The sequence below is a fragment of the Pseudorasbora parva genome, chromosome 5 (genome assembly GCF_024679245.1).
Source record: "Pseudorasbora parva isolate DD20220531a chromosome 5, ASM2467924v1, whole genome shotgun sequence".
Taxonomy (NCBI): domain Eukaryota; kingdom Metazoa; phylum Chordata; class Actinopteri; order Cypriniformes; family Gobionidae; genus Pseudorasbora; species Pseudorasbora parva.
This window is the reverse complement of record NC_090176.1, coordinates 36,528,852-36,548,645: the sequence shown is the minus strand read 5'-3', so window position 1 is coordinate 36,548,645 and position 19,794 is coordinate 36,528,852. Positions and strand designations below refer to the sequence as shown.

The following is a 19,794-nucleotide window of genomic DNA, read 5'->3' as shown; positions in this document are numbered from 1 at the left end:
CGGTGAAAACGTACAAGTTCGACACAGTCTGACATTCTCTGGTGCTTTGTCTCTGCGTTGTTGGGATTGTGGCATTACTTTTTCTTTTGTTTTGCAAAGAGGAATTTAAAAATCAATTACTAGAATCTACTTTCCTCTAAAGGAAAAAAAAGTTTTTTTTTGTTAATATCTCTTATGCTAACCAAGGCTGCATTTACATTTAGAAAACACAAATTACAAGAGTAATATACTGTGACTAATAAAATTTTAAATAACCATTTCCTATTTTATTTTGTAGTTGTAGAAACATTTTATTTTATTTTATAAGATCGTCTTTTGTATAATTTAGTACGAACAAAAGTATTGATAAAAAAAATACTGACTGACCCCAAACTTTGGAACTGTAATGTATATAACTACTTTATTTAAAATGCGCACTGAAAGCAATCACACTATCCTGAAGACAACCACACAACTGTACATTTTATAGACACAACCCCAACATGGAGTTTTGAGCTGAACTCTTCTGCATCAAAAGACACGTCCTGCAACCAAATCTAAATATTGCAGTTTTCTGCTAAAAAAGGCAATATTTCCAATACCATGAAAATAATTGACAGCTAAACACCTGTGACAGCAATTACATTTAATGCACAATTCAAAACAATACATCAAGTCATCAACCATCATTGCATGTCAGGTTTAGACTAAATCAACTAGAACGGATTAGTATTAGACCAGATGTTTTCAAAGTCAAAGACACAGTGAGCCTCCCTTCTAACCCTCCAATATTATTAATTACACCACCTATAGGAATTACACTGTATGATTTACATATAGGCTACACAGATTCTTAATAAAGCTATGCAAGACATTCAAGTAAGAGAAGTGAATGATTTTCTTTTTCTTTAGTTTGATAAGCATTAACAACAGCTGTTAGGCCATGCATGGAGCCAGTCAGTTGTGCGCTGCACGGATGCATTTCCATACAGATAATCCCTATCGATTGATCATATCACTCAGCCCTAACCTGTGCTCCCCTGGCATGCTCTTGTGCCCCACACTTTGAAAAACCCTGTATTAGACCATAGAGAGTGAGCATGTGGTCTGGGTGTGTCATTTGCATGCAAGCAAGAAAGAAAAAAGAAAAAAGGTAATCCTGACAGGGTGGATGAATAAAAACAAACAAGCAGCAGCAGCACAATATATGTGAAAAGGAAAATTATCTATTTAGAATTCTGACAACTAGCTGCATACAGAAAGGGATGCTTACCTGCATGCTTTAAGCACATCACTGGAGCTGGGGTAGATGGATACAGAGGACCATGGGGCAAACGAGGGAGGTGTCGGTTTCCGACAAACCAGCGGAGATGCCATCTTCAAGGGGCTCTGAGAGTCCTCCAGCCCTTTGCCATTGAGCGTGGGGCTGTTAAGGCTGTTAACACTGTTCTGAGTGCTGTGATGGTCTGCAGATTTAGGTGAGGGTGTGGCCGTGGACATGGCAGAACACGGAGAGGAGGCCACCGAGTTTTCCTGTGCCTTAGGCCCTGTGTGTAGACTCGGGTGAACGTTGTTAACCTTTGTGCCGGCAGCCGCCAATACACCGCCATTACTATTATTACTATCATTGGCTTTTCCAATTAACAAGGCAGAGAGCTGAGGATTGTCTGAACTAAGTACACCTGGTGAGCAGGGTTTCGCTCCAGCAGCGTCTGCCTGGCCCTGATGGACGTGATTAGGCAGTCCTTCTGCAGTGGCAGTGCTGTTAGGCGTCCCTGCGGAATGCCCGTTTCCTGAAGGCTTGCTCTCTTTGGTGTGCACCATGCCTTGCTGTCCACCTGAGGTAGCAGAGTGAGGGGAGCCAGGGGAGGGGAGGTGATTGTGACTGGCCTCCTGCGCTAACGTGTCACTGGCTGTGGCAGAACGTCCGACCTGATTTGGAACGCCAGTGCCGGCTGCTGGGACAGGCTGGGAAGTTCCAGCGGAAGAGAAAGGCTGCTCACTGTTAGGACCTGCTGAATATGAACCTGGACTTTTCTGAAGCCCCTGCAATAAAGAATAAAGAAATGCTTGATCAAGAAGTGCATTTGTTATTCAACTTCTCATACTACCGTTCAAAAGTTTTGGGGCCTGTAAGACTAATATTCCTGTTATGCAAAGAAGCATTTAAATGAATAAAAGTGAAAGTAAAAAAAAAAAAGGACATTACACAAATCAGCATATTAGAATGATTTCTGAAGGATCTCAGGACACTAAAGTCAAGTAATGGCTGCTGAAAATTCAGCTTTGCCATCACAGGAACAAATTACATTTCAAAACATATTAAACATTTCACAATAGGATCAAAAAAATAAGACCATGGTGATCATAAGGGACTTTAGTAGAGTACAATAATATTGTGACAAGCTAATCCACTTGTAGCATTTAAAATATTTTATTTTATTTTTAAAATATTTTATTTTTAAGGAATTCCTAAACAAAATGGTATAGAATTTTTGATATTGGCCATAACACTATTTAATCTCACCTGAGTGGAGTTGATGTGTTGGCTTTTCCACGGTTCATCATCCATGCTGCTGGTGGGGGTTGTGCAGTTATGAGGTAGTGCGTTTTGCCGCAAGTAAGGCACATTTCCGTTGCTCCTCAATCCTGGGAGGTGATTATTGCCCACAGAGACGGCATCTGTGTTACCCAGGGTCCCAGCTGTGCTGCATGGGGTGGGGCTTGCAGGAATAGGTCCGTTGGCTATAGGCTGAGCAGCGCATCGCGAGGGGGCAGAGGGTGTGCGAGAAAGAGAGATGTGTGGATGGTGAGGGGACGGTGTGGAATTAGATTTCATAGACAATGAGGAGTCGGCTACAGGACCATTGGACAAATTGGGTCGTATCTGACCAATAGCATTCAGCCTCATCTGTTGGGATGAGCAAGAGTGTTAGGTAAGGCACCTTTATCAATTTTAAAATCTCAGTAAAGAAACAAAAGCTAGAGAGGGCACAATTTCACTTTTACACCTGCTAATACACTACCTCCATGCCTTTCAGCACTTTAAATGACCCACATACCTGCTGATTCTGTTGCATTAGACTGAGCTGCTTTTCCAACTGTTCCAGCATCTGCAGCTGCAATGGCTTCAGATTGGCCCTGTTGGTCCGTAACTGTTCTAGAAGCTGTGTAAACAAACCAGACAATTAGAATAGTTTGTTTAGCACCAGTTCTAATATATACATAAATCATTCACATCCAGCAGTTTACACATTTTAATCTACCAACCTGAAGTTTCTGTGGGGTTAAACTCAAGTTGGGGACTTGATGATGACCTGGATCATTTGCCCAGGAATCTGGTGAACTCTGGTGAGACAAGAAAATAATCAAACTTTTCCTGTCAGTTGTAATAGATTAAACAAACTTAAATGTTGTCCCTCAGTACCCTGGCTGGACTAGCGATCCTCTTCCTTTTGGCTGGGCTGGACTGGTCATCTGTCTGGTCAGAGAGTATTTGAGGAGGAAGAGACTGGCCTGGGATTTGGGACTGGGCTTCATTGCTCTGATGAGCTTTGCAGGTTGTCTGCTATAGGCAACAGATAAAGAATTGCAGCTAGGACAATTGCACAAACATCTCACTAAAGTAACCCAAATGTTTTTTGTTTTTTTACTTTGCACTATTGTCTGACAATAATAAACACCAAAGTTTCAGTGTCAAATTGCTCCCTACGACAATATGCAAAAAAGGAAGACAGGAGAAAGTCTATGCCACCTTTCTCACTCTCAATTATATCATTTAAATATATGACATATATGTAAAGAATTAAAGGATTTAAATGGTTCCCCAAAATTAGTGACAAGTATGTTGAAACAAAGGATGATGTGTGCTGATGAGTGCTATGGTCTAATGAACTAAAGGAAATAACTTTAAACCTTAGCAGTTTAAGATTATTCTCCAGAATCAATGTTAACAACAACATTGTTCTGCATGATTGGAAATTAAGAACCTTTGAGTGGTACTTAATCATGAAGTCAGGCCTTACCACACATTTTGATGTTTCATTAAAGGAATGTTACAGGTTTAATACAAGCGAAGTGCAATGAATGCATTTGTTACACCACAGATTTGTGGAGATCTGTGTTGATATTTATTTATACATCTTATTGGGCATTATAAACGTTATTATGCGCTCCAGCAACGGTCTCAAATGCACAGTCAAACACGGTTTAAAGTCTTTATAATAAGACTGATTTGAAAAGAAATCTTTTACTGTAAATACAGTAATATTGTCAAATATTATTACAATTTAGTTTACAGTTTTCCTTTTTTATTACATTAAATGTAATTTATATGTAATGGCAGAATCTGAATTTTCAGCATCCATTACTCCAGTCTTCAGTGTCACATGATCCTTAAATGATTGGATTAGAATGATCGGAATTCATGATTATTATCAGTTTAAAAAGATTATGCGGCTTAAAAATCACACACTTTTGAAAGGTAGAGTAAATACCGTTTTAACCACATTTTAATTGTTTTTTGTGGTAAATAATGCCATAAATGACATCAAGCTCAACCTATACTGAGCTCAAAACATTCCTTTAAAACGCCACAATTTCCAAGCTACCACTAACAACATTTTTATAAGTCTAAACCATTAGATGGTGTAATAATTTCTACTGGCTTGTCTAGCTGATCTGTTCTCACCTGTTGTGTTGTGTTGAGCGCTCCCTGTCTGGAGGTGAGCTCTGCTGGGATTGGTAGGCTCCACGCCTCCTCAATACTAGGGAGCATTTTACTTTTACTTGGTAAACTACCTTGCTGAAGATTACACAACTGAGCCTAGAAAAAGATTGCGCAGAAAACATGTTCAATGTCGGATTCGGCTAAGCTTGAGTAAATGCAATGGTGGTATGCATCAAATCACAGATGAAAATGACACTCATATCATTCTCAGAGTATAGTATGTCAGACACGGGGACGTGATTCAACTCAAAGAAGGAACTCAAAAAACAAACAATGTACACAAGCCGTTTCCAAAAAGAAAAAAGTAACAATGACAGGCACATTAAAATGAAACGTGTACACTTCCTCTCCTTATAATGTCACGTGCGAGCACTCTCTCTACCTGGAGGCATTTAATGCGAGCAGTTAAAGCTGGGATGTTACTGCAGGACTTGCTGCACGTGGCATTGATGTAGCACTTGATGGCATCCTGCGGCTGGTTGCAGGACTCGTACAGCGTGCCCAGGTCCATCCAGGCGGCCGCATGGCTGTGGTCCAGCTGCACTGCACAGATATACGCCTGCAGTGCATCCATTGGCTGGTTCTGCTGCTGGTACAACACACTGCAGGCACAGCAGAGAGGAGGGGGTCACAAAAAGGAAAAGCAAAATAAACAGCCGTTCCTAACTAGCTGCCACATGATAATGCAACATTAACAATGATCATTAAGAGCTTACCCAATTGAGCACCATGTATCTGCACTGGCCTCAGACTTATCAATAGACTGTCGGTAAGATATGAAGGCATCTTGGACCTTCCCAATACTTGAGTAGCACCTGCATTACAAGCGTAAACTAATCAAATCCAGACACTTTAAGGCACTCAAGGTGTAGATGTTTATATTAAATGTAATCATTTATTTATTTCAATGACACATTTAAAGCAAAATGCACTGATTTAAGATAAACATTTAATTGTTTCATGCATTGTTCTAATGTTTTTGAACAACACAAATTAAAAAGGAACTTTTAAACAATTAAACAGAATTACTTCAGGACAAAAGCAAAAAAACATTTTTGTAAAATAAAAGTAATATTCTGATTAATGCATCATTATAAAACAATTATACACAAAATTAATTTTAAAAAATACATTAAAAAAATGACATTTCTGAATTTTGACAAATGAATTGCATTTATATAAGAAAATACTACTGCAAGAGGTACATTTTTTGCTTACCTGCCCAAGAAGTACCAAGACTGTCCCGAACTGGGGTCTGCTTCTAGGGACTTCTGCAGACACTGAATAGCATAGCTGTTTTTGTTGGCTTTATCTCCCAACTGTTCGACAGTGTGATGCATCCAGCCTGAGGGAGTGATGGGAAACATGAGGATTAAATAAAAAATGTCATTCTTAACAAAACAACTGGAACACCATCAATAACAAAACACTGGCTCCCCCCAACACTAAGCCATGGTGTGCTGTGGAGGCTGTTTCCCTAATGCTTAAAGGAGCAAATGGTTTGAGTGTTGTCTTCAGGGTAGGGTGGGGAGATGAGGTTGAGTTGATAGGATCGGGGGGTGGGGGTGGGGGGGTCTACTACCTCCAGCCGCTTCAAAAGGTCTCAGTAGATATGGCTCTGTCCAAACAGCCCCTCTCCTCATAATTCCCACCCAGCCAGAGGTTGTTAAGGAGAACGAGACAGTGTGCAGACAAAGAACTTCCCCCATGTGGCCTGGGTTCTCCTAGGCACTGATCCCAGCCGAGCTCTTAACACCTGTGGCAAGCGCCTGCACCCGGGACCCGTTACTACAGCAACCAGACCATTGCTGACAATTGCAGGGGCAACGTGGCAATGGTTTTATGGCAGTTCTTTTTTCCCTTTCTTTTTGGACTGGTAAAAGAAAGCTTCGAGTGACGAGGAGCTGGTGTTTGAGAATTCACAACTCACCACTTCGACAATCATTTAAATTGTTATTTCATTACTTTTTGATGCTTTCTACTCAAAGTACACAGAAAGTCCCAATCCTGGAGAGCTTTGATCATTTAGGCCAGTTTCCAGTTCACAGAGTAGCCTTAGCTCAGATTTCTAACCACACAACAGAATCCCAAAAGCAATTTGCACATTTAACATAAGCACATGCATCTAGCAAATTTGCATGCCCCGGAGAACTGGTACACATTTGACAAAACCTGGAAAGTACATTTGGGGATGGTGTTATTGAGAACAGCACAAACATCTTTTGCAGAGAGAGCATGATGTAATACCCAAGTGTGGATTGTCTAAACACTAATTTATCATCATTAACAATTATCTAAATTGAAAAGTTATTCAAAAACCTGATATAATCTTACTTTAAAGGTTTTACAATTATTTAAAAATGTGCCCCCTTACACATCTTCAGAACTGCGTTGCAGAATTTCACAGACATCAGTGTGACTTACAAAAATTCCTGCCCTCTTTTTTTCACACTTATATATAATATATATAAATTGCCTATTTGTGTTTACCATTACTAACAATTTTCTATTTTAAAACTTGTTTTTGCTATATTCGGGACATTTTTCCACATTCAAATTTAGATTTTGTGCAGAAAATGTGAATGTTTAATTATTTGACTAGCTAAAAAATAAAAATCACAACAAATCTACATAAACATACTATTGAATAAAGCCATGGTTCTCTAACTTTGACTAATTAATTTTTATAACTTTCCAAGCAGTTTGTGATTACTTAATAGGGATTCTTAAAATCCTTTTATAAACACTGCACTCTACAGAAATTTCCAGTTTATTAAATATTTAATAGCAGAGCATAACCGGAAAAATATTTGATGACAAAAATCATGGCTTTTCCATAATTTCAGTATTTTATTATATTACAGGCATGCAAATCCTAAAAAAATCCATTACTATGGGAACCCTGTAAAGCAGGAAGCAAGTAAAACACTTACCTAATTGTTGGAGCGTAGTTGCCTTCACCTGTGCAGGGAGATCCTCTGTTTGTAACAGACTCTCGTAAGCTTCCTTTGCGATGCGGTATTTCTTCTGTAGACAAACAGAGAGGAGAGATGTTTTAACAGACATAAGGGTCAGCGCTTTTATGGCCCCTCTGACGAGGCCCTTTGTGTTTGACCAGACTGACCACAATGTACGTCTCAGGAAGAGAGGAAACACACTGGACACTGACCAGTCCAGACACTGGGACGCAGGAGGAGACAGAAAAACACACAGACAGACACAGGGGGAGGGTCAGTCCATGCCAGACGAGACTTAGCAAGTCAGACAAACACAGACATGCTCTGTATCAGTGTAACTTGAGAAGCCCTCTCAGAATAAGTGTTTGGTTTTCTTAGCAACCTTGACACAGATCTGTGTTGGAGCTGATGGCTGACCACCATAGCCGACAGACCTGAGGAACCCGACTACAAACACACAAGGGTCTAACAACATGAAAGCAATCTCATCTGTGTGTGTGGTAGACAATAAAGTCAACCCATTGTAAAACATAGGTGTTGACTGGCTGGTTGGTTAGTGCAGCAGTCATTGGTTATAGTAAAGTTTTCAAATTTGTATGAGATTTAATACAACTTGTATCAAAAATGTATTTAATATAAGACCAGGTAGATAAGAACTATCCTACTTGAATAGAAAGAACAGACTGAATGACAAGACTCTGCCACACAACAGAGAACATGGCAAAAATGCAAAGGCAGTGTGGGTATTGGTTGGCTGTACACACAAACAGTCAAGGTTGCACCCTAGAAGCAAATCCATCAATCATGAGTGTTTGCAAGAGCACTAAACTGTGTGCAAAAGAAAACCCAATGGTCCAACAACACTGTCCTGTCACCTCTAGGGCCTGCTTCCTTTACAAGCAGTCATTTACAACGTCTACAGGCCACAACAGTGGGGTGCTGGAAGTTTTTCAAATCATATTTAATTGCAAATTCCAAGTGAAGAAGTAGTTGCAAGATCAAATAATCAGAGAAGCAAATGTTAGCATAAAAATAGTGATAACGTAATTTTTTGTTTTGTTGTTGTTGCATAACATTGGTTAAAGGAAATAGTCATGTCGCAAAAGTTTTTATCAACATTCAGAAAATATTGCGAATTTTTCCGTAAAAGGAAGCATGGCTAGTGTTGCAGTCTTTATCATACAGGACAGATAGGAGATAATACCTCAAAAAGAGTATCAGTGAAACAGTATCATTAGATAAAACGTTACAAAAAGGAGAACACTCACCTGAATTTCATATACATGAGCGATGTGGAACTGAACTGTGGAGACAAAAAGAGGAACTGATCAACACTGCAAATCCTTTTTGATTGAAACAGTGCATCCAATTCTGTCAGCAGGTCAAAAATAAAACCAGCATTCTTTGTCTTTACTGTTTCAGCTGGAGCGTTAATAAGATTATGGGTGTACAGACACCGGGAAGGAAGAATATTAGCTTGCCCTTTGTGCACTTCAAGCATGTCATTACTGCCCATATGCAAGGCAACACACGACTGAATTTAGTCATGCAGTTTCCCTGGCAACTGGAGTCTCAGTCAGGATGGAGATGGAAAGAGGAAAAATCTAATGTGCCGACCTTTTTCATTGAAAACACCTTGTCTGTTTTGAAAGCCCTCATGCACAATGTGACAATGCAATTGGCAACATAAAAAAGATATTTAATAAAAATGAACATGCTTAGAAGGGTACTTACTTTCAGCTTTAGACAAAGTGCAGGGTGTGGAGTCAATCAATGCCAGCTGAAAATGCTGCAAGACAAGGTGAGAAGTTTGATTAGACTTGATATAGTTAGTAACACAAAGAAATTGGGTAATTTTGTCATTCTGTTTTTTGTCAAGTCCTATTGTTAGATATGACCAAATACATTTTTACATCCAAACAATACCAACAGTCCATCCTATAAAGAATAATAAAAAATGGCTACAATGAAAGTGCTTATTCTTCTTGAACCAATGAGGTAATATGTCCAAAAATAAACCTGCTACACCAATAGTATGGAAAGAGCCAAATGGGAATAACAACACAAATATCCATTATTAAAACAGATATGACTAAATTCAGCTACATTATAATAAAACAATTACAAAATATAGACAGAAAGTCAGGACATGCATCGATCACCGTTTTCCCAAAACAACCTCAAATCACAATTCCATCCATCAACAAACAAACAAACAAAAAAAAAACTCCATATCTAGTGAGAATGATCATTGGACATTTGGATGCTAGCTATAAACTTGTGAAGCCCAGATGTCTTAAAGGGGTCATGAATTGAGTAATCAACTTTTCCTTGAGCTTATGATAAATAAAATGTCATAATATATAAAATGCCATGTGATAAGAATATCCTGTAAGTTTCAGAGCTGAAAACTTCCTTGTTAGTCAAAGAAAAGAAAAGCTGTTATTAACATCTGGCTCAGCAAACGCTTGGTCTGGGAATGTGCCTCCGTGTGACGTCAGAGTGTGTTGAAACACCGCCTTAACTGAAGACAAATGCCCGATTCTGTACCGCCACACAATGAATAAACATCCAATTTTATGAATGCATGAATTAACTTTATTTTTAAAGGGGTGATGAATTGAGAAATAAACTTTGCCTTGAGCTTTTGATATATAAAAGGTCATGGTAATATAAGATTATCCTGTAAGTTTCAGAGCTTAAAACTCCTTGTTAGTCAAAGAAAAACTTGTATAGACACCAGGCCTAGAAAACGATCATGTTCGCATCTTGAAGTCATCGACTGATGAAACACCGCCTCTACAGAATAATAAGCATGTGTAATTCAGTATCCCCATCGAACTTATCTGATCACGTAAGCCAGCAGCAATAAACAAGCTGAAGAAGATAGCAAGACAATGCGCTATTCCTGTTTGTGGAAGAACACAGTCATTGCATAAGCTACCTTCAGAGCCTAATATTAGGAATGTGTGGTTGAACTTTATTTTTAAAGCTACACTGTGTAACTTTTTTTGTTTATTCTTAGCTAAAAACACTTAGCTCTTTCAAAAATATATGTGCTCATTAATGTATATTTACTTCTTTCACATAATAAAGTATTCTTGTAAGTTTATAATATGCCACTGAAAATACATACGGGTGAGGGGTTCGAATGCCGGTCGCCATGTTGCCCCTCCATCTTGAAAGTACATTACCCGTAAATTTAAGCTTTGCCTTTCGCGTTTTAACACTCGATGGCACCGTGTCGAATGTGAAGAGGGGGATTGCCATGTTAATTTTGGACTAAATCAGCCACCGTTGGAGTTAAAACGAAATCGGAATTGAGAGGAACAGAAACTATTATTCACTGGATGGTCATATAGCTTTTCACCACTAGATGGGGGAAAATATCACAGTATAGCTTTAATGAAGTTCCATTTGGGGGGTTAAATGGTGTTATTTTGGCAAGGTTGCCTGCTAAAATTTGCATTCCTGGGCCTATATATCACATAATAGAGGTCGCTTCAACCCGCGGACACAGAAAACCTGTGGGGAAAAAAACGCAGACTTGGCAAAACAGTGCAGTTGAGTTCTGTTGACATTTGACCACTAAAGTTATGCATCACTCCGTTGCTCTGATTGGTTGTAAGTCTATCCAATTGAGGTCTTGTCTGGTTCAGTTGAAACACGGCCCCCATAATTACAGCCCAAAGGAGCAGTATCAGACTCATTTTCTGACTAGAATTGAGTATGACCAGTTCATGCTAATATTATCTCTTGACGTGACATTTGAAGGGCACGCTTCATTCAGTGATTGAAACAAATATTATCAATATTAATTTAAGTTCTACAGCATATTGAATGCTCCGAGCGAGCTGTTCTGTGGTAAACATGGAACTTTTCCTTGACATGAAACAATAAATAATCACACCAGTGAAAGCAGTGCATTTATCCTTTATTCATGCAATATCTATTCAGTCAGAACAGTAGCCTACACTTTAGTAATGTTTCTGTTTAATGTTAAATAAAATGAGGCATGGTATTAGGGCTGTGTTGAAAAAAATCGATTCACTAATTCTGAATCGATTTTCATATTAATTTCTAAAGATCGATCCGTAACTCAGAGGATCGATTTAATAATAGGCCTACATTGAATTTTAATTTGCCGCGTCTTTGAATTCACGCATGTGCGCGAGGTGGAAGGACATTAACACAACGAACATGGAAGCTTTGAAAACTCCAGAAACACTGCGGACAGGGAATACTGGAGTAGATAAACAAACTCAAGCCAAAGCTCTCATCACTAACGTTATACCGCCGTAACAGTGCTGAAGAACACAACCGTTCTCACTGCAACACGCTCTTACTGCCAAGGAAATTGTAATGCTACCTTGTCATGACAGCACGCGCTCGCTCCACAGCGCGCGATCGCTGACTAGAGCAACCTGGAAGGGGGATTGTTTTTTACAACCATCAATACTCCATTAATTTGCAGTTGAATGTCTATAATAATAGTATCAATATGTTGCATAACTACAGTCCAGTAATTCAGGTAACAGCTGAAAAAAAAATGCTTCCTTCAAAAACACTTATCTAAATCTCGAAGATCAGATCAGATCGAATAGAATAATGATAATCGATTCAAGATCTTAAGAATCGGAATCGAATCAATTCTTGAAATTTGAATCGAAACCCAGCCCTACATGGTATGCTAACTGTATCTTACATAGCTTGCATACAACTTTATCTCACGGCTCAACATTTTCAGTATTTCCAGACATGGCTTTTTAGATTTTGGGTTAAAAAAAACACACACACACACACACACACACACACACACACACACACACACACACACACACACACACACACACACACACACACACACACACACACACACACACACACACACACACACACACACACACACACACACACACACACACACAAAAAACGGTTTCTTTGCTGCAGTTTTTTCTTTGGGCTCTGCACTTTCTGCCATCTTCCATGCAAGACGTGTCAACATTCAGCACTGACACTGTGCCTGTCAGTACGACTCCTTTGACCTGCCCATGAACCCTCCCATGCACATGCTCACTCGCAAAGCAGACAGCCACGCCTCTACTACCGCAGGCATTTTTCCCCCACTTTTTTTTTTTTTAAATTCAAATATTAATTTCCACCTTCGAAATTCGTTTTTTAAAAACTATTCGAATATATATTCGAAATTAGAATATTCGTTGACAGGCCTACTTAGCATGCGGTCACAGGCTAGAGAATCCTTTATTTGAGGTGTTGTTGGTTCAATGAGCAATTCGTGATCAGACTCGGACATATATTGGCCACGGCTCACAAAGCCCAACGTCCCAGGGCTATGTTTTCCGATGGGCTACCAAAACATATCACTGGCCTGCCAACGGGCTTTCTTAAAGGAAGTGTATGTAAGATTGTGGCCAAAACTGGTACTGCAATCACTTTCAAATGATTGTAGCGGTGTATCCCCTCTGCCTCTCCCCCATGACTAAAGGCTGCTGCCAAATTGGCTGCAGGATCCAGCAGGAATCTGTAGCTGCAGCTGTGGTAACTAGAGCAGAGCTGGCAACCCGGATGCCGAAACACTACTGACTTTGTGATTGCAAGATAGGTGGAGGATGGAGCTTCAGAACCAAACACATGTCAACATCAACATCAGTTGAGGGCTGCAACAACAACTTTTAAATGACACTGGTAGTACTAAACACCAGGTCAACCCGGTAACTGCAAATAGGTGACTGCTTTCAAAAGAGTGTGAGAAAGCAAATGGCAGAGAGACGTTTAAGTTGGTCACAATTCGTTCAATACTCCAGAATGTGCGCTAGTTCTGCATGTTTACAAATTGTCTTGTTATAACCAACAAAGTATAAACAAGACATGAATAAGAGATTCATTGTAGAGTAGAGACAGATTTTCTTTTATTATAATGGGAACTAACTGATTTAGCGAGCTTGCGCTGTGCTATTTGCTTGGTTTCTGTATAAACATTTTAGAATTTAAATGTTTTCTTTTTCATGCTCGCAAGTACACACGGCAAAGTTGGGACTGACAAGCTTATCAAAAGATGGAACTAGATCTGTGCATCAAGTAAGTCCAAAAGAACTTCCACATGTTGTTAGCTGTAAGGCACTTCTTTGTTTTTCATTTTATTACTAATTTTTCATTTGATTTAATGCAACGATCATTTAATTTAACAACATTGAAAGGTTACATGCTAATGTTTCAATATATTATTTACTTTATATTTAGTTTTGCTTTGGTATACATGCAATTTTGCTAATACTTTACAATAAGGTTTTATTTGTTAACATTAACTACATTAGTTAACATGAACTATCAATAAACAATACCTGTACAATATTTAAACATTTTAGTTAGTTATTAAGGGTGTGACGAGAGCGTGTGGCACTAAGGGTGTGGCACTCACAGTTTCAGTCAATCTCATGTCAATCTTGAGTACCTATAGAGTAGTATTGCATCCTTCATATCTCCGAAACACTTTAGGTCTCCGAAAGTCTTTAGATTTATTATATTTATAAAAGAAATATAGGCTGTTCCGAGTCTTTCGGAAAAAATGGAGCGCCTGGATGCATATTGTGTGGGCGGAGCTAAAGAATGACGAGTGCACACAAAGCAGTGACGTCCTCAAGCGTGGAGAACCCCATGGCTATCGATCAGATTCAGCTAATACAGATATGATCCAGAATCATTCGGAAGCTGAAATAAATTGAACAGGAGAAACAGAAACAGCAGGACGTCCGTCTCTGTGGTATGTACTGTATTTAGTGGCCTGTCAACATTTGTGTGGGTTTACTCGCAGTTTATGAGGACATGATTCGGTTTATGGACTATTGTATGTGACTAAACCTTAGCAGTAGCAAGCAAAACGTTTTCTTCTTTATCGCGGGGATCGCTCCGTCAAAAACACACTTCTTTGGTATGATTTGGTGAAGTCCTGTGACAGCAGTGACTGTGGAGATCCACTTTGCGATGCGACAGAAGCGATGTTGTGAAGCTTCCCGTCATTTCTGCGTTCAAATCGGTTCAAATGCAGCGCTGCCTTCCCTGGAATGCTGTGCTGAAGCGTTGAAGTCGCTTGATGTCACCCATAGGAATAAAGTGGAGAGTGGCGCGGACTATAACGACCTAAGTGTTCACAGACGAGTGGATCTGCAGCTGAAAAAGTGTTTATGGGCGTGCATTTCCTCTCTCGCTCTAGTCACGCTCTTCTCTGGGAGAAGAGCCCGTACGGCACACACAAGGACCTTCCGCTCTATCGACGTCAAGCCGACCCATACTCGGAAAAAACTCTCCGAAACTTGTGAGAAACCGGAAGGAGTATTTTTGAAATATTTTTTTATTTATTTTAAAATATTTTTTCACAGAAATACTCCATCAAACGTCCAACATTAGTTTTTGAAACTTTGTCTTTGTTTAGGATGGGAATCCAAGTCTTTAACAGTGTAAAAAGCTCAGTATGCATGAAACAGCATTTCACCCCCCCTCGTCTCATTCTCGTGAACCCAATCTCGTGTCTCGTCTCGTGAGATGAGGGTTGTCACACCCCTATTAGTTCTGTTAATTTAACATTTCCTAATAAATTAATGAATAATAAAAAGGTGTATCTATTAACGTTAGTTAACACACTGAGCTAACATACATTTTTTTATTAACAAACATTAAAAGTTAATAAATGCTTAAAAATATATTGCTCATTGTTGGTTAATTGTACTGATTTTAATCTATGGTTATTTGAAATTTAAATACTAACTGTATTATAGCACACAAAAAATGCATTACAGTAATGAGAAAGTGGGGACAATGGTTGCCATTATTATACTGCTATTATTTTATGCCTACACATACATATCTACCAAATTATTCTGGCTTAAGAGATGAAACAGCAAGGTCAAGAGAATGTGATCTTGCAGTCATCGAGACAGCTACTGTTGTATATAAAGATGGGCATAGAAACACCCTCTGTGAGCAGCAGCATGATCACAACACTAATCATGAACCCTTTGACATGAACTACCAGCTGCTCAGGATACCAAGAAACAAGCCCAAAAGCAAAGTGTCTGCTAAAACCTGTCAAAGCACAGAGTTACCTAGAGGAAACCCATCCACCTGCAAAACCACAACTGAGGAACATAGCCATGCAATACAATGTCCTGAATCCGATGTCCAGCGAACAGACCTCAAAGACAGATTATAAAAGGACTTAAGACTTTCAACAGTCCACATTTACAGTCTGCCTGTCCAGTATAAAACAATCATCTAATTGATTACAGCCAAATTAACGGAAAACAACCAACAGAGGCACTAAATTCATATTTTAGAATAAGAGAAAAATAAAATATTGTAACCAAGAGAGAATTTTGCTAAAAATTACCATTCAAAGTAAAACATTTAACAAATCTCAGCACTTACATGCCAATGCATTATTGCTGTCAGTCAAAACAAGGAAAACATACAAACACACACCTATCCGGTTCATAAAGATATCCTCCAGCAAACAAAAACACAGATTACTGACCATAGCAAGCCCTTTGTGCTGAGCTGGTCTCCACTGACCAACTGCTTCCTACACGTTTGCGCTCTCTCTATGGCTCTCCACTGGCAAGTAGATAATGCAGCAGGATTACCAGTGTGTCTCTCTCTCTCACTCTCTCTCTCTAATACTGATTACTATTCAAGAGAGCAGCAGCAGCAGCAGCTGAGAGATGACATGCTGCCGTACTCCTGCCGTAAGCTTTCACTCTCTGCAGGAAATCGGGACATAGGGACAGGATTGAATAGGGAAAAAACAAGATGAAAAGGCACAAGAGGAGGTAGACTATTCAGTGCATCATATCAGCAGGCATTACAACAGTTCTATGGAACCAACATGCTCTGAGGACGAGTTCTTTATAAAAAATTAATTAAAAAAGCCACTCAAAGCATCTTTACATGGTTTATGTTGAGAAAAAGTGAAATAACAGCAACCCATGCTGCAGTACCTATCAAGAAAATACCTTCATTTAGCAATGGATGCATAAAATTGATCAAATGTGACTAAAGACATTTATAATGTGACAAAAAACCATCTAAAATAAATGCTGTTCTTTTTAACTTTAGAGTCATAACATTTTTTCCACTGTTTCCACAAAAATATTAAGCAGCACATCTGATTTCAACATTGATAATTAGGGATGTAACTATTCATTCGGAGCCAGTACAAATGTGCGGCGATTTACGTCAGTTGAGATGTTAAACGAATCGCGATACACGCTTTAAACGGCAGGGACGTTGAAAGCATATACTGTGACCTTTACAGGCACGATAATAATAATAATAACAATAATATAATAATAATAATTACATTTATATAGCGCTTTTCTAGACACTCACAGCGCTTTACATGTAGAAGGGGGGGAATCTCCTCAACCACCACCAATGTGCAGCTTCCACCTAGATGATGTGACGGCAGCCATATTGCGCCAGAACACTCAACCACACACCAGCTGATTGGTGGAGAGGAGACAGAGTGATTAGGCCAATCATTATATGGGGATTATAAGGAGGCCATGATGGACAGGGGCCAATGGGCAAATTTGGACAGGATGCGGGGGTTACACCCCTACTCTTTATCGAAGGACATACTGGGATTTTTAATGACCACAGAGAGTCAGGACCTCGGTTTAACGTCTCATCCGAAAGACGGTGCTCATTGGCAGTATCGTGTCCCCATCACTATACTGGGGTGTTAGGACCCACACAGACCACAGGGTGAGCACCCCCTGCTGGCCTCACTAACGCCTCTACCAGCAGCAACCTGGTTTTCCCATTTGGTCTCCCATCCAGGTACTGACCAGGCTCAGCCCTGCTTAGCTTTAGTGGGAAACCAGTCTTGGGCTACAGAGACAAATTATTATTATTAATTATTATTTAATAATAATAATAATAATAATTAATAATAATAATTATTATTATTATTATCTACTTGCCATTGGAGAGCCATAGAGAGAGCAAACGTGTAGTAAGCAATTGGTCAATGGAGACCAGCTGAGCACAAAGGGCTTGCTATGGCCAGTAATCCGTGTTTTTGTTTGCTGGAGGATATCTGTATGAACCGGATAGGTGTGTGTTTGTATATTTTCTTTGTTTCGACTGACAGCAGTGATGATGCATTGGCATGCAAGTGCTGAGATTGTTAATTGTTAAATGTTTTACTTTGAATGGTAATTCTTAGTCTCATAAGTATTCTCAGTAAAACAATTCTCAGTAAAACGATAGCAACGAGCAAGTAGTAGCTAGCATAACGGACTGTGCATGCACACTGGTGTGAAGAAGAGTAATGATATGGAAGTTCATATGGAAGTTGAGGACAAGGGTACCTGTGTGCACGCACCACCAAACAGAAGCATGGTGACGGCAAGCACAGTGTTTATATTGGCTCATTCAAATCAGGTGTGGCGGCATTTTGACTTTTCAAAGACTAATAATCACCACTCTAGTCACCTCAGTCTGCATGTATAAAGATATTAGACCTAATCTCTGACTGGCAGACTTGCAGCCCCACTTGTGGCGTCGAGGGCGACTGCCACAAGGATCACAAGGTGCACTGTTTTCACATCGAAAGACAAGGCTGTTTTCTGCTTTAGTAAATTATTTCCAGGCTTTTCCATCAAGAGAAAAACCAGTGTAAGGATGTATTCCACAGACTGAAGGAGAAATTGGTGCTGTTGCAGAAGCAGGTGTTTGTTTTATTTATTTTAAAATTGCTATTGAGTTAATATTTGACATAAAACATACATTTAAATATCCAAATGAAATATGCAGAATTTTGTCTGAGAAATAAAAGGACATGGTCATTTTGTAATTGGTCTTAACCTTTATTTGGCCATAACTAAAATAGTTATAAAAGCTTTTGTAATAAGTAATAAGCTAACAAAATATAATTTTGTTCTAATTTTAGCCACTATTGAAACTAACAAAAATACAGATAATACATGCAGGAAGGAAAAAATTAAAATGCTGATAGACGAGTATCAGTCCATCTATGTCAATGCAATGTCAAAAAGGATGACACTGCAGTAAACAAAGCATGGTGTTTTTGCAGCACTTACGACGGATAATGGTATAGATAGAATGTTTTAAAACACAGGCATAATCCTAAGGTAGACACTTACCAGAGGGTTATGCTCAAGGAGTACAGGCTGCATGGGAGCGTAGAGAGCACTGCTGCTGCTTTGTTCCCGTAAGTGGGACACACAGGGTGCCGAAGAGCAGCCTCTGCCACCCGTTCCCCAGAGCAGAGGGACGACGTGCTGCACATGCAGCTCTTGCGACTTATTATTACTCACTTGTTCTGGCTCACAATACCCTGAAGAGTAAGAGATGGTTGAGGATGTCTAATGCATTCCACGCCTTCAGACTCTGCAGTTTGATCTAAGAACCTCCCACTTAGTCAGGAAGAGACTGTCTAACTGGCAAGCAAAACAACCAATCACTGTCAATTTTGTGCAATGTTTACATTTATGTCCAACAGAAGATTCAATGTTAAACCTCATGAATTTCACAAATCAGTCAGCACACAATATTAAACAAAGCTTCACTGATATCCATTCAAAATGATGGTTATCAGTCTTGGAACACTGACAGCTGCATTCTCAATAGCCCAAAGGCTCAGTGATCTGTCTGGTGCCCTTAAGACTGTGATGGAGTGGCATCAAGAAGAGATGAGGAGAGGTTGGGAACAAGGGAAACATTTTCAAAAAGAGGAAGAAGCCAATAAGCGACCCATACGCCAGTGTATTTACAGTTAAGAGTGTGAAGCTGAACAAAAAATAAATAAAAAAATCACATAACATAGGTCAAGACTCACTGGTGACTCAGTGAGCTATAAAATAGTTATGGCCTGCCAAAAACAGCCTGCAGCACTGTAATCCCTGACCAGAGGAGAAGCCAAGAGACTGGAAGAGCTAATTATAAGCCTGCTAATCAACCTAGGATAAGCAAACAAACAAATACATCTCTACAATATAAGAAGTACAAATAAATATTACTTTTAAAGGTGCCCTAGAATGAAAAATTTGCCATAGTGAAACAATAAGAGTTCAGTACATGAACATCACA

At 39.4% G+C, this 19,794-nt stretch overlaps 1 protein-coding gene across 9 annotated transcripts in view; it reads right to left on the bottom strand.

Annotated features, from left to right (window-relative positions):
* Positions 1–19,794, bottom strand: part of kdm6a (lysine (K)-specific demethylase 6A) — an 87,931-nt gene that overhangs the window by 9,679 nt on the left and 58,458 nt on the right. For 2 of the 9 annotated variants that reach the window (XM_067444115.1, XM_067444117.1), the window contains 12 exons: positions 9,400–9,454; positions 8,934–8,968; positions 7,642–7,735; positions 5,927–6,053; positions 5,425–5,523; positions 5,091–5,310; positions 4,670–4,804; positions 3,407–3,544; positions 3,250–3,327; positions 3,042–3,146; positions 2,507–2,890; positions 1,253–2,025 (listed from right to left, as the gene is read on the bottom strand). In XM_067444115.1, the coding sequence (XP_067300216.1) occupies positions 1,253–2,025; positions 2,507–2,890; positions 3,042–3,146; positions 3,250–3,327; positions 3,407–3,544; positions 4,670–4,804; positions 5,091–5,310; positions 5,425–5,523; positions 5,927–6,053; positions 7,642–7,735; positions 8,934–8,968; positions 9,400–9,454 (2,243 nt within the window). Of the gene's footprint in view, positions 1–1,252; positions 2,026–2,506; positions 2,891–3,041; positions 3,147–3,249; positions 3,328–3,406; positions 3,548–4,669; positions 4,805–5,090; positions 5,311–5,424; positions 5,524–5,926; positions 6,054–7,641; positions 7,736–8,933; positions 8,969–9,399; positions 9,455–16,213; positions 16,233–18,848; positions 19,074–19,794 lie in introns of those variants that run through there. The other 7 variants (XM_067444114.1, XM_067444116.1, XM_067444120.1 and 4 more) reach the window with 5 other exon arrangements.